The following is a 14,368-nucleotide window of genomic DNA, read 5'->3' on the forward strand; positions in this document are numbered from 1 at the left end:
GTTCTAAAAGCTGAAGGTTTTTTTTTTTTTTTTTCTCTGCATCAAGGTAAAAACTCAAATGAGCTGCTCCCTCCAACCCCCCCCTATACTTACCTGAGCCCGATCTCGATCCAGCGATATGCACTAGAGCACACGATATGCACATTTGCTCAGATACAGCAATGGGGGCCATTGGCTCTTGCATATGTCAGTCACAGCCAGTGAGGTGGGGGTGGGGCCAAGCTGCATTAGATCTGAAGAGAATGCGGATGCATTGAAACGCGTCATCTGACACGTCCAGACATCATTTCCGCTGCCTAAACTCCAGTGACCCGTGCGCTTCACGCTGGTCCTCTTCCAGTTCCGGCTTCTGGCTGCCGGTGTTAGACGAACGACGTACAGCCTTTGCTGACATCTGGACTTTCCTGTACCCCCCACGGCAGCATCCCCACCGGCCAAGGATTACAGACCATAGATTGCCAATGAACATCTTGCAGACAGCGTCTTGTACATCCACGGGACTCCCAACTGTAAACAGCTGCGGTATGTGTATGTGTATACATGCCTAACTCTTATTGAGTATTTGTGAGTAGCCATTTGGCCACCTCTTTTTTTATATTTATCTATTAAAGTTGCGTTTGATACTGCACTTAGATTGGCGCACCTTGTCTCTTTTTATATTGTCTTTTAGAGTTATTGCTTCTACTCTCAAGGGAGCTGCCACTGGTGCATATCGTCATTCCTATCGAATTTTTAATCTTCATTTGGGACTCTCTCCTTTTTTTTTACATGTGTATGTGCTTGTATATACACATCATCGGCTTGATATTGAGCATGCACACATGCCCCCATAGCAAGCCACTTGGGGGGGCCTGAGAAGAGGAGGATCAGAGCTGCTCTGTTCAAAACCATTGCACAGAGCAGGTAAATATAACATGTTTGTTATTTGAATTTTTTTTTAATGTGTACAATCACTTTAACTTTTTGAGTCTCCCAGGCAGCAGAGTTTTTCCTGTCGCCTCTCCTGCTTTTCTTTTCTCCCTCCCTAATCTGTCCTTGCTCAGCACAGTCTGTGACATTCCTGTTGCTTTCTTCCTCCTTCAGCAACAGTAACTCTTAAAGCTGTCAGTTGATCAGCCTCTAGTGGCTCTGATTTTAGGCACAGTGCAGAGAAAAGAGAACAACTGAGCATGTGCAGAGCAGGGTGAGACGCTGTGTTACTGGATATTAAACATTATAGGCACTTATTTTTAATGTTTTACATAGCTATACCTGCAATAGGACCAACCTCAAGTGATCCTTTAAAACTTCATTTTCTGACTAAAGTTCCACTTTCAATATTTTTATGGCCAAAAATGCTGCTTTTTGCATGTGTGCAAAATATGAAAAAAAAATGCTAGTGTGGAAGTGGTTAAAATATTTTACAGCTACAGCTCAGTATGTTTTTTATTTTGCTAATAAGGGTAAATGAATTCTCTTCTGTTTGCAGCTTTAAGATCGGAAAAAGTAAAACTTACTGCTTGTGGGAGAAATCACACCTTGATCTGTACAGGTAATATTTGTTTTTTCTAATGCATTTTCTATGTGAAAATATTTGTGTAATGTAAAGCACTTTAAACTCCCATTTTGGGCACAATCCAAGATGGCATAATCAAAAAATCTACAAGGGCTTGTTAACCTGAGCAACAGTGTAAAAAAGCAATCAAGTAGCAGTTTTAACCCCCCCACCCAATCACCGACCCAAACAAAGCAATACAGCCTCTCAGGGCTGTACCCATGCCACATAAAAGTTAAATGGCATGTAGCATTCACTCCAAATGCTACACATTCAATGAGGAAGCATCACAAATACCCTGCTACCGTTTGCATTGTGCATCTGTTGGAAAAAATGGGGTTATAACAGGCTGTGAGCAGGTGTTGCATCACTTCTTCACCACCTATCTGGAGCGCAATCGAATGCTGATCTGGCTTCAAAGGCAAGGGAGATTTAGCCGCACGTCTAAATCCGCACTTACACACTTCCTGTCATAGGGTGACAATGCTGCTCATTCATAAATACAGTACAGCGAGTAAACTCGGAACTGAAAGTGTGTTACAGGCAGGATCACTAAGTGAAAATAAAAGTAAAAAAAGCTTGAAAAATATAAGTTAATCTGCCATATATTAAATGTTTGGTCTTGGGCTTTAGATATACTTCACGTAAATACAGGTCACACACTTAAAATATATCTAAACTCTGACCTTGTAAAATAACCGATTCAGTTTAAAATAGAGGAGGAGTGAGGAGGAGGGGGAGGGTGGGTCAGGACAAGTCTGATCATTGGAGGAGAGCAGGCTGAGTTCCTAGCACAGATGGAGAACTGACCATGCAGTGCCCTCATGTCTAGTGTGGTCATTTTTTAAAAATTCCTTTATTTTCAAAGAGGGCACAGTTTACAGCCCAAATAAATTACATAAAACATATGATATGATCAAGTAACAGAAAGAAAAGGGTCACCTCAAAAATGTACAAATCAACCGGCCCAGCAATACACTGTACAGATGAGCATGTGAAATATAACCGTTTCAGAATTCATTAACAGCAGGTAGAGTTAGGGGAATTTACAAGTAACTATAAAGGGGACCCTAGCAGAAAACATAAAATGTCAAGCTGTGGTATAAAACAAGATTCATACAGTATCTGGATGCAGAGCTTCCCAATGGCCAGTTGGATTAGAATACAACAAAAATTTAAATAAAGGTGGACTTGGATATAAACTACATTCAAAAAGTGATACCCACAACTAGACCAAATATCCAAAAAAAGAAGGGAAAGGAGGAGGGGGGGAGAATGGCATAGTGATTGTCCCTAGTGTGGGAAGAGAACAAAGTCGAAAAAAGGAAAGAAAGGATAAACAGATAGTAGACAGTTGGTACCTCACACCCAGGTGAGTAGAACTAAATGCAAGAGCTCAGCCAGAGTGCGAGACCTCCCGGAGATATGCATCAGTATACACAAAGTGGTGCCAGGGTCTCCAGGTCTCACGAAAAGTCTCCTCCTGGTTGTTTAGGGTGGCGGTGTGATCTTCCATATCCGTCAGTTCGTTTACTTTAGAAAACCACAGGGCTTTGGATGGTGGGGTCTCCAACAGAGGGTAATGCATGCCTTAGCCGCATTCAATAACTGGATTGTAAGGGAGGCCTTGTATTTCTTAATCGGTTGTGGTGAAAGAACAAACAAGCCACAGGATTCCCCTCCAAGTCGACATTTGTCAGATGCTTGATCGTGCCAGTTACCTCCCGCCAGAATGGTCCGCGTCTAGGACAGTCCCAAAGATATGCAACATTGTTCCCTCTGCATTGCCACACAGACTAGGAACTTGAGGGAAAAAACGATGCAGAGTGGTGGGCACTCTGTACCATCAAATCAGAATTTTGTAACAGGTCTCTTGGACTCTGGTAGCTATGGAGGACTAATGTGCAAAATGAAGGATCTTCTCCTTCTGGGAGTCAGTGAATTTGGTATCCAGGTCCGATTCCTACCTGGACAGGAATATGGGGGCAAAGCCTTCCGCCGGTCTAATCAATAGGGTGTAGATTGTCGAGAGGCTATGGCGGACCGGCTCCCCTCGGCGACAAATGTTTTCCAATTCCATGAGCTGTCGAGATATGCCCGGGGTCCGCGAACGCCTGCGAAGAAAAGTACGTAGCTGGAGACCATTGCAGAAGTCCAACAGAGGGTCTACGGCAGACACCCTGGCAGAGGAGGAGAGTTGGCCATCTGGATCCACAAAGTCACATAGATGAAGCCGGCCGCTCGCTGCCAGGAGTTGGAAGTGAGGGTTCTGAAGGCTGGGTACAAATTCCGGATTCCCCAGAATCGGTACCAAAGGGGAGGGCGATGGTGACACTGAGGAGTGTCAAAAGGTGTCCCTAGCCACCAACAGTGTACTGTCTAAGGTGGGGTGATCTGTGAGGGCTTTGGGCAAAGATTATGTGAGCCACAGCCAACTCTTAGCTGTATTTCCATGGCCACCCAGTGTTTCGCCTCCGTGTGGCAGTGCCAATCCACCAGTCTCGTGAGATGTGTCTTCCTGTAGTAGGCTTTCACATCAGGTAGGCCTGCTCCACCCCTATGCTTTGGTAGCGTGAGAAGTTGAAGTTTTAAATGTGGCCTGCGATGAGACCAGACGAAGTCCTGAAACAAAGAGCTAACTTGCTTAAAAAACGCAGGAGGAAGGCGATGGGGAGCGCCTGCATCAAATATAACACCCTAAGCAACATGGTCATCTTGAGGGCGTTGCAGTAGCCAAACCACGTTAATGTGAGTGAATTCCAATGGAGGAGATCTGCTCTAAGACAAATAAGTAGTGGGGCAAAATTCGCTGAATACAGGTCAGAGGGGTCAGAGGTGATGTCAACGCCCAAGTAGTGTATAGCGTTAGTTGCCCAGTAAAAGGGGAAGCATCGAACTCAATGTCTTGACCAAATCCTTATCCATTGTAACATTGAGAACAGCAGATTTGGACAGATTAATTTGGAAAAAAGAAAGCGAGCCATACTCTTGCAGGGACTGGAGCAGGTTCAGGAGGGAAGTAAGGGGATCCGTTAGGAAGTAAATCCGATCATCCACAAGTGCGGCCACCTTGTGCATCCCTGATGTTTTTTGATACCCGACGATGGCAGAGTCTGCCCTTACTGTACACAAAAAGGGCTCTAGGGAGAGTGCCATTTTGAATATTGAAGTTAGATCTAGTCTCATTCACCTTGACCGCGGCTGTGGGGTGAGATAAGAGATAATATCCAACTTAACATGGAGGATCGGAGACCAATGTGTTCAAGGGTGGCCCGTATAAAGGTCCAATTTACTCAATCAAAAGCTTTCTCTGCATCCATGGACAGCAAGAGAAGAGGCTGGTTCGACGATCTGGCTGCGTGGATCAGGTTCACCACCCGAATGGTATTGTCGTGTGGCTCTCGAAGAGGCACAAAGCCTGCCTGATCCCTTTGAACAAGAATTGGTATATGTGGGAGCAACCTATTGGCTAGAATTTTAGCGAACCGTTTCAAAACGGCATTCAGGAGTGCTATCAGGCGATAGTTCAGTGGATCCTTTCCCTCCTTTGGGATCAGAGAAATATGGGCTTTCAGGGTGTCTAACGGGAAGGATTCCCCTTCCGTGATAGAATTAATGGCGGAGACCAGGGGTCGCAAAAGCATCTCAAAGAAGGCCTTGTAATAAGTTGAGGTTAGACCATCGGGCCGGGGTCCTTTTTTGGTTTCGAGTGAGCCAGAGTGACTCCCAGCTCCTCAATTGTGATAGGCTCTTCCATTTCCTCTTGTACTGCAAGAGGGAGCGAAGGCATGCCAGAGGAGGTTAGGTATGACTGCGGGGTGCTTCTTTCGTAAAAGGGGGAGACTGTGGGGGGCCGCAACCTAAGTTATAAAGGCCCTCGTAGAAGGACCTAAACTCCTCCGCCGCCAAAAAGTAGTCAGCCTCCGTCCAGATGAGGCCATGATGCTAGAAATGTAAGTTTTTGTGCGGGGACCACACAATGCCCCTGCAAACAGTGTGCCCCGTTTTGGTTTGAGAATTTGTACATTGTACGATGTGCCCAAGTCAGTTTAGTTTTTGCTTCGTTTTGTGGAATATGAGTGAACGGTGTTCCTTGCAAACTCTAAGGAGATCTTGATAGGTGGAGTGGGCAAGAGTGGCCTTATGGGAGCATTCCAAACTACGCATCTGGGTAAAGAGTTCTTCCATACGGCGAGACAGCTCCCTTTTAAGGCGAGCTCCTATTCTGATCAGTGCGCCCCGGGTGACTGTTTTATGAGCCTTCCACACCACTAGCGGATTGGTGACCGAGGCTTCCTTAATTGAAAAATACTCCCGTAAGGTGGTCAGGAGCTTGGATCAGATGTCTTCCGATTTGGAGCAGAGACTCCTTTAGTCTCCAGGATGGAGGGGTCTGAGTCACTGGTCCCAGGTGGAGTGTCATGTGGACCGAAGCGTGATCAGAGAGAGAGATGACATCCAATAGAGGTAGACACTACTCTGGATAAGTCTTTGTGCGATATCAAAAATTAGTCAAGCCGTGAGTAGATGTGATGGACCGGGGGGAAAGGGAATAGTCACGGTCCTGCGGATGTAGCAACCGCCAGGGGTCAACCAGATGCCGAGTTTGCAAGTCTGCCTTCATCTGCCGAAGGCGAGTAGGGGAACTGAGAGGAGTCATGCAAAACATCTAGTAGTGGGTCCATGGCGAAATTGAGGTCTCCTCCAAAGAGAAGGAGACCCTCAGTGAAGCCCAAGAGCTCTGGGAGGAGCCTCCGCAAAAACTGGGGGTGGTCCACATTCGGAAAATACACATTAACAAAGGTGACCCGCAAGTCAAATGCCTTCCCCCTCAGGAGGAGAAAACGACCCTGAGTGTCTGTCCATTGTGCCTCAAAAGTCCAGGGGACCGATTTTGGCGCGCAGGATGCTTACCCCCTTAGACTTGGGGTTCCCACCCGGTGGAGCCCCTCGACCCCCCCACCCCCGGGGGACACACCGATATTGTGTCCCCAGAGGTCGTGCCGACAGGTCTCTTACCATGAGAGTTTTGACCAACTATGGTTATCAATTTCCTGCATTTGGTTAACTAGCAAATATAGGAGGTCGATCTGTGAGGAGTCCACTGTATGGTTTACATCCTGTCAGTCCGGTGTCTAGTGATAGATATCAGAAAAGAGAGAGAGAGGAGAAGACATGAGAAGAGGAATAGTTAGGGAGGGGAGTGGGATAGGAAGTAGGGTACAGGAGTGTGGTCTCGCTGGGAAATCCTTTATATTTTCAGATGACCAGGATAAAGCGGGATTTTGAAGTATGTGGCCCATGGTCTCCAGATATCCTCAAAGTGCTGTACCGTGTCCCGTAGTTTAGCCACTGTTTGTTCCTGTGTCATGATCCATGAAATTTTTCGTTTGGCTGCCAAGATTGACACAGTTGGAGTTTTCCAGGCTTTTGGTAGTGTGATCTTGGCGCCCAAACACATAAAGAAAATTAGTTGTTGCGTGGACTTAGGGGTGTTGTGCAATCTGCGGTTTAGTAATATATATGTGGGGCCTTGAGGAATGTCGATCTCGGTGACCCTTCGTAGTAGGTGAAGAAACTTATTCCAGTAGCTTTGTATGCGGGGTCATGTCCACCATATATGAAGCATCGAGCCTGTATGTCCGCAACCTCTATAACAGAGAGGGGAGGCATCTGGGAATATCTTGGAGAGCCTGGCAGGAACATAGTACCACTTCGTGAAAACTTTGTTAGCTTCTATCAAAGCGATATTTAAGATACCTTTTAGATGATCTGCCGAAGGCTTGAAACCACACATTAGAATCCAGCTGGATATCCAGATCGGATTCCCAAGAACGAGCGTATGCCGGTGTGTCCGTCCTATCTGCCAGGGAAGCGTAAATAGTGGAGATCCCACCCTTTTGAGGTCCTATATTTGTACACCATTGTTCGTATATGGTAGCCTTGGGAATGTTCAGTTTGTCAGTCCAGAGTGTGTGGAGGAAGTGCCTGATCTGTGAGAGTCAGAATTTTTCCGAGGTGGGCATTGCTAGTTTACTCAGGCAATGACCCAAAGAAATGGGGCCATTAGGTGTGAAGAAATGACCTATTCTGAAAAGACCTTTGTTCAGCCACCAGTGGAAAGCATGTATATTCATCCCTGAAGGGAAGTCGGGGTTATGAAATAGGTGTGTGAGGGGTTTTAGCGGATATCAAGTGCGCGTTTTTATGTAGCTGATCACAAAGCTTTAGGGAGTGATAATGTAGGAGCTAATATGGCAGGTCTGTGGTTCGCTGGTCTCCACACCAAAAAGTCAAGTGTATAATGAGGTACTGCCTGTCTCTCCAGGGAGACTCAGTCAGGTCTGAGATTCTTGGCGTATATAGCAGAAAACTGGGCCAGCTGTGCTGCCTGGTAATAGAGCCATAAGTTCGGTAGTCCTAGTCCGCCCTGAGTCTTAAGGCGGAGTAAGATGTCCCGTGCAAAGCGGTGACCTTGATCTCCCCAGACAAATCCAACTACCCTGGACTGAAATCTAGATGGCATATGTTTTTTAATAGGGATGGGTAGGGAGTGGAACAAATATAGAAGACGAGGTAATAGATTCATTTTGACTGCGTTCACTCTACCTAGCCAGGACAGGGCCTCCCTCGACCATTTATTTAGATCTGGTTCTAATGAGCGGAACATGGGAGGATAGTTGGCATTATACAGGTTGCCAATGCACTTAGTCAGTTTGATACCTAGATAGGGGATTGTGTCTCCTGCCCAAGTGAAGGGAAAGTGTTGTTTAAGTTGGTCGATCAGAGTCTTATGAACGGAAATATTAAGGGCCACTGATTTCGAAACATTCACCTGAAGACCCGAAATGGTTCCGAATTCCTGAAGAAGTCTGAACACATTGGGGGTGGAGATTAGTGGAGAGGTCAGGAATTGCCTTCCAATTTTGATGCTTCCCTACTAAGACCTTGGTAAGCTCAATTTATACTTCCATTCTCTGCATTCATGCTATGTGTTTATTACCATCTACTACCCCGTGGACCCCTAGTACTTCTCATTTCTTTCTTCCCTATCTATTTTTTCTAATACCTAAGATTACTTTTTCTTTTATCTTCTTTTTCCCCCTATTCTCCCTCTCCTCTTTCAATTTACTCTTTATATAGTTCTATAGTTGTTTATTTATTTATTTTTATTTAAAAACTTTACTCTTGATAATATTTAAGACCTTTTTTTTTTTTTTTTTTTTTTTTTATCTGAGGTCATATTTTATATTAACCTGGTCTAAGTTGGTTTTATCCTCTCTTATACAATGTATGACGCAATCTTTTGAGTAGTTAGATCCATTTTAAAGTTGTTTTAGTTAAACTACTTTTAGTTGTTGGAACTACAACTCAATATTATTACCATATATGTGATCTTTTCTTTTGCTGCCACCATATGTATACTAATTGTTAAAATTCAATAAACAAATTTGACAAGAAATACACACCCCTGCTAGACAGGCCCCACCTCCCCATCAATAAATGGGGAACAACACCTGAGAACTGCCAGGGGGGTTAGAGAGATAGGTAATGTTTAAAGGTCGAGTCCCCACTAGTTAGCGCCACGTGGGGTCTATTAACAGTCAAATCTGACAGGGGGGGCAGAGGTAACTGGGTGTGGAACCTGTCTGCAGACCCCACATTCCTGCACACAGATCACCCCCCCCCCCCCCCCCCCCAACACCTAAAACGGTGACGGATGGGGCAGAGCGGCACAGAAAACAAAAACCAAACCCAACAAATACAACATATTAAACTGGTTAGACTGGGCCAGGATTGAGGGAAATCTATTCCTGAAGGCTCTAGACCAGTAGTCATGAGGCCAGGAGCGAATTTGGGGGATTTTGGGTTCAGCAGAGAGGTATCAGTATACTTGGCTGCATAGCCCAGTGGATCCACCAAGTCATGCTTTAGGATGTGTTACCAGCTACCCAGGCCGATGGAAACGTTCGACAGAGCCAGTAATCAGAAATCAGGGGAACCAGAGAGATGTTGTGTGTTTGGTCTAGTAGAGAGGGTAACATCCAACATGCCAGCCAAGCTCAGAGGGTCAAAAATACACAGAAGCCTGAATACCCAGTTTGTTGGGTCTGAGATGTAAAGGCCGCTGTGACTCTTGGGAGGGATCCACCAAGTTAGGATTTGCAAAGATTTACCAGCCACTTAAAGTGGAGGTCCGCTGAAAAAAAAATATTAAAAGCCAGCAGCTACAAATACTGCAGCTGCTGACTTTTAATATATGGACACTTACCTGTCCAGGGAGCCCACGATGTTGGCAGCCGAAGCCGTTCCGTCCTTCGGCTCTCGGCTGCTGCTGCCGCCATCCTCAGTAAGGGAATAAGGAAGTGAAGCCGTGAGGCTTCACTTCCTGGTTCCCTACTGCGCATGCGTGAGTCGCGCTGCGCGTCCTCTCAGGTCCCTGCTGTGTTCTGTGTCTCACAGAATACAGTGGGGGAGGACGGGGTAGGCGCCGGAAGTGGCATAGATCACCGCAAGCACCGCGGTGAGCTATGCCAGGAAGTGGGAGCAAATACCTGTATTAGACAGGTATCTGCTCCCTCCTCCCCCCTTAAAGGTGCCAAATGTGCGGAGGGGGGAGGAATCCAAAAAGTGGAAGTTCCATTTTTGGGTGGAACTCCACTTTAAACTGATGGGGGGATCAGGCCTCGGAGTAGGTTGGATGAGACCTAGGGGCCCTACTACTTGAAGCACGAGAGCGGGTCGCCTTATCCTCTGTGGTCTTGGCAAGGGTAGTGCCTCATGGGTGAGAAAATAGTCATGCCAATTGGAAATGCTGATGGCAGGCCTGTCTAGAAAGCTGAAAAGTTCTGGGAGTTGGTCAGGGGAGCGAAGATAGAAGTCAGATCCTTGCTTCCGCACAATTAGATGGTAAGGGTGGGCCCAGCGATAAGTTGCTTCTGCTTCACGGACTACTTTGAGAAGAGGTCGTATGAGCCCCCACATGGCCCGAGTCTGCCTGGAGACATCTGGATATATCTGTATAAGAGCTCCGTCGAAGTCAATGGGGCCCTTCGGCCAGGCCTGACGTGGGATCTCCTCTTTAACGGTAAAGAAGTGGACCCTGCAGAAGACGTCCCACGGGTGGTCCAGAAGAGCAGGGCCTTTTGTAGAAGAGTGAGACGGGCCTGGGACTCAGTGCACCCTGGCTAGCTCCAGTTCGGTGGTGGGAGGCTTGCCCAGTACCTGGTTCAGTATAGCCACCACTGTGGCACATAGATTCGGGCCCATGGTGGCCCCTGGGATGCCGCGGAGGCACAAATTGTTTCTCCTGTTCCTGTTTTCCCCATCATCCAGCAGCAGCTGGACTTCAATATGATGACGGCGAAAGGCCTGGTGTTCCAGCTCCAGGGTGGTGACGCGGGCCACTATAGCATTAGTAGATGATTCCAGGTCCATCACCTGTTCTTCCACCGTGTCTACCTGCTGGCATAGATCATGGAGCTCTCTTGTGAGAGCATTGACAATTGAAGCCACCATAGCCTGCAAGTACTGTTTAGTGGGCAGAGTGGCAACTATATCACGAGAGCTCCTGCCATTTCGGGGACAAGATAGGGGAGAGAGGACGATCAGCGGGGGAGCATGTGGTCATTTTTTTAATGGGAAAGTGGAGGGACAGCAGGAACACCAGGGATTTCACACAAAGGAAGCAATACAAAGTTACTTTTTCATACAAGTACATGGTACAGCAGGCACACATTAGGAATATGAAATGTTGGATTTACATATTCTTTAAAACCTAAGATACCTACTTGACCTCTGTAAAATTGACCCTCTTCATGACTAGGCCATTTTTTGCAATATGGCACTGCGTTACTTTAAATGACAATTGCGCAGTCCTTCAGCGCTGTACATAAATTACATTTGTCATTTTTTCCCACAAATAGTTTTCTTTTGGTGGTATTTGATCACCACTGGGTTTTTTTTTTTTTTCTTTTTTTGTGCTATAAACAAAGCTTGACATTTTAAAAAAAACAAAAAAACAGTATTTTTACTTTCTGCTATAAAACATCCAATAAAAAAAATCTAATTTCTTTATAAATTAAGGCCAATATGTATTCTGCTACATATTTTTGGTAAAAAAAAAATCCAAATAAGCGTATATTGATTGGTTTGCGCAAAAGTTATAGCATCTACAAACTATGGGATATATACTAGAGGTGCGCATCTTCACTGGCCTCATAATTCGATTACGATTATCATGTCAACAGTTCGATTTGATTCTGTGATGCATTACGATTACAGCGCAAGTGCGCATGGTTTTCATCAAAAGAATTCAAGCAGTCAGGAGAATTCCAGTTTTTTTTATTTTATCTGTTCTTAAAAAAAAAAAAAAAGACAACACCTGCATGTAGCAAAGTCTAAACACAGCAGACAACAACTTAAAAGAGCTCCAGGCTCTCCCCCCCAAATACTAGAGGAAATGGTCAGAGACTGCAGACATGATACAAGAGATGGTCAAAGACTGCGGACCTACTAAAGGAGATGGTCAAAGACTGCAGACATGATACAAGAGATGGTCAGAGACTGCAGATATACTACAGGAGATGATCAGAGACTGCGGACATGACACAGGAGGTGGTCCGAGACTGCGGACATGACACAGGAGGTGGTCCGAGACTGCGGACATGACACAGGAGGTGGTCCGAGACTGCGGACATGACACAGGAGGTGGTCCGAGACTGCGGACATGATACAGGAGGTGGTCCGAGACTGCGGACATGACACAGGAGGTGGTCAGAGACTGCGGACATGACACAGGAGGTGGTCAGAGACTGCGGACATGACACAGGAGGTGGTCAGAGACTGCGGACATGACACAGGAGGTGGTCAGAGACTGCGGACATGACACAGGAGGTGGTCAGAGACTGCGGACATGCAGGAGGTGGACTGCGGACATGACTGCAGGAGGTGGACTGCGGACATGACACAGGAGGTGGTCAGAGACTGTGTGCGAACATGATACAAGAGATCAGCAGGTAAGTATGATATCTTTTAATCGGAGCACGTCGCCTACCGGGGAGTGCCAAATCACGTACTAGGTACGTGATCCAGCGCAGGAGAGCCACTCTGCCGCCATATAACTAAGTTATGTGGTTGGAAAGCTGATGCACAATATGTTTGTTGTTTTTTTTTTTTTCACTTGAAATTTTATTTGAGAATTTTCTGATGCAGCAGTTAAAACTGTATGACCTATAAAATGGCATGTGACTGTAATATTTAGCTTCGCTTGCAATATACGGTAATTGTGAATTATTTTTTTCTGTTTTAAAAAAAAAAATGAAAACCACAATGTTAAGCAATGTTCACTTATTTTTTGTTGTCTCGTATTGCTTCTGAGGTTAAATGCTAAGTGTAAGATTTATTCTTGTTGAAAAATAATTGGAAGTCCTGCTGCTTTGCCAAGTAATTGTGGGTTATGGTTCTGTCTTTGTTGTATGACTTTTTGTTCATGGAGTTATTAAAGCAGGAGGCTATATCAATATTGGCCAACAACTAATATCTAACGAGAAGAAATGTCTTGGGCCTTTCTTGTATAGTAAATATCCTGAAGCAGCAAGCCGATGTTGTTAGCCAAACAAATACATCACAACAGGTGAGAAATTTGTCAGCTAAGTCTAGAGGTTGCCAAGCTATGTGATTAGAAGCAGAAGACTGCGTGGTTCACTGACAGAGAGCTGTCTGCAGAAAATGAAAACGTACGCCTGTGTGTTTTTATCTTTTTGTAGTACAAGGAAAGGTCTACTCCTCTGGATGGAACAGCGAAGGACAGCTGGGACTTGGTGACACGACGGAAAGGGCGAGCTTTCATGAAATCCCCTTCTTCAACTCTCAGTATAAAATCAAACAGCTGTCAGCTGGATCCAATACATCAGCTGCCTTAACTGGTAGGTGCCCCGTATTAACGCTTATTACCTACTGCCAAATCCAGTGATCTGAAAGGTTCAGAAATTTTTTTCTTGTCATCGTTTTACAGAGTAATATGCATGTGTGAATGGAAAAAACAGATGTTATGACAAGCTAGAAATTAGAAATTATATCCTCGGGATGTCTCCTTTTCCAATGTAGCCAAGTAGCAGATATGATAGAACCCTTCTTAAAGTGCAACTTTACTTTAAAGGGGAGCCGAGAACTGGTTTTGTGTCATTTCTTTTTCTAACCACCTGAAATCCGGTGCATTCCTTCAATTTTTCACACATGTTTTATCTGCATTTTTGCTAGAAAATTACTTAGAGCCCCCAAACAATTATATATTTTCTGAAAGAAGCGACCTTTATATATTATATTTAATAGAATTATATATATATATATATATATATATATATATATATATATATGTGTAATTATACGCGCGCACACACAGTGCCTTGAAAAAGTATTCATGCACCTCCTCTAGATGTGCAAAGCTTGTAGAGACATACCCAAAAAGACTTGCAGCTGTAATTTTAGCGAAATATGGTTCAACAAAGTATTGACTCTGAATACAAATGCACGCCACACTTTTCAGATATTTATTTGTAAACCATTTATCACTTTCCTTCCACTTCACAATTATGTGCCATTTTGTGTTGGTCTATCACATAAAATCCCAATAAATACATTTACATTTTTGGTAGTAACATGACAAAATGTGGAAAATTACAAGGGGTGTGAATACTTTTTCAAGGCACTGTATATCAGTCTGGGGCAGGACAGGGCAGATGTTTTGAATGTGCTTGCTTTTATAGCACAATAAGTAGTTGCCCTAGCATCAAAAATCATGTAGTAAAAGCTGCACAGTCAACCCACATCCAG

General features: G+C 45.0%; 1 protein-coding gene across 1 annotated transcript in view; it reads left to right on the plus strand.

Annotated features, from left to right (window-relative positions):
* Positions 1 to 14,368, plus strand: part of RPGR (retinitis pigmentosa GTPase regulator) — a 196,397-nt gene that overhangs the window by 48,409 nt on the left and 133,620 nt on the right. Inside the window, exons 4-5 of the mRNA XM_073616341.1 lie at positions 1,469 to 1,531; positions 13,303 to 13,461. Coding sequence (XP_073472442.1) covers positions 1,469 to 1,531; positions 13,303 to 13,461 — 222 coding nt within the window. The remainder of the gene's footprint in view (positions 1 to 1,468; positions 1,532 to 13,302; positions 13,462 to 14,368) is intronic.

The sequence above is a fragment of the Aquarana catesbeiana genome, linkage group LG02 (assembly GCF_042186555.1).
Source record: "Aquarana catesbeiana isolate 2022-GZ linkage group LG02, ASM4218655v1, whole genome shotgun sequence".
Taxonomy (NCBI): domain Eukaryota; kingdom Metazoa; phylum Chordata; class Amphibia; order Anura; family Ranidae; genus Aquarana; species Aquarana catesbeiana.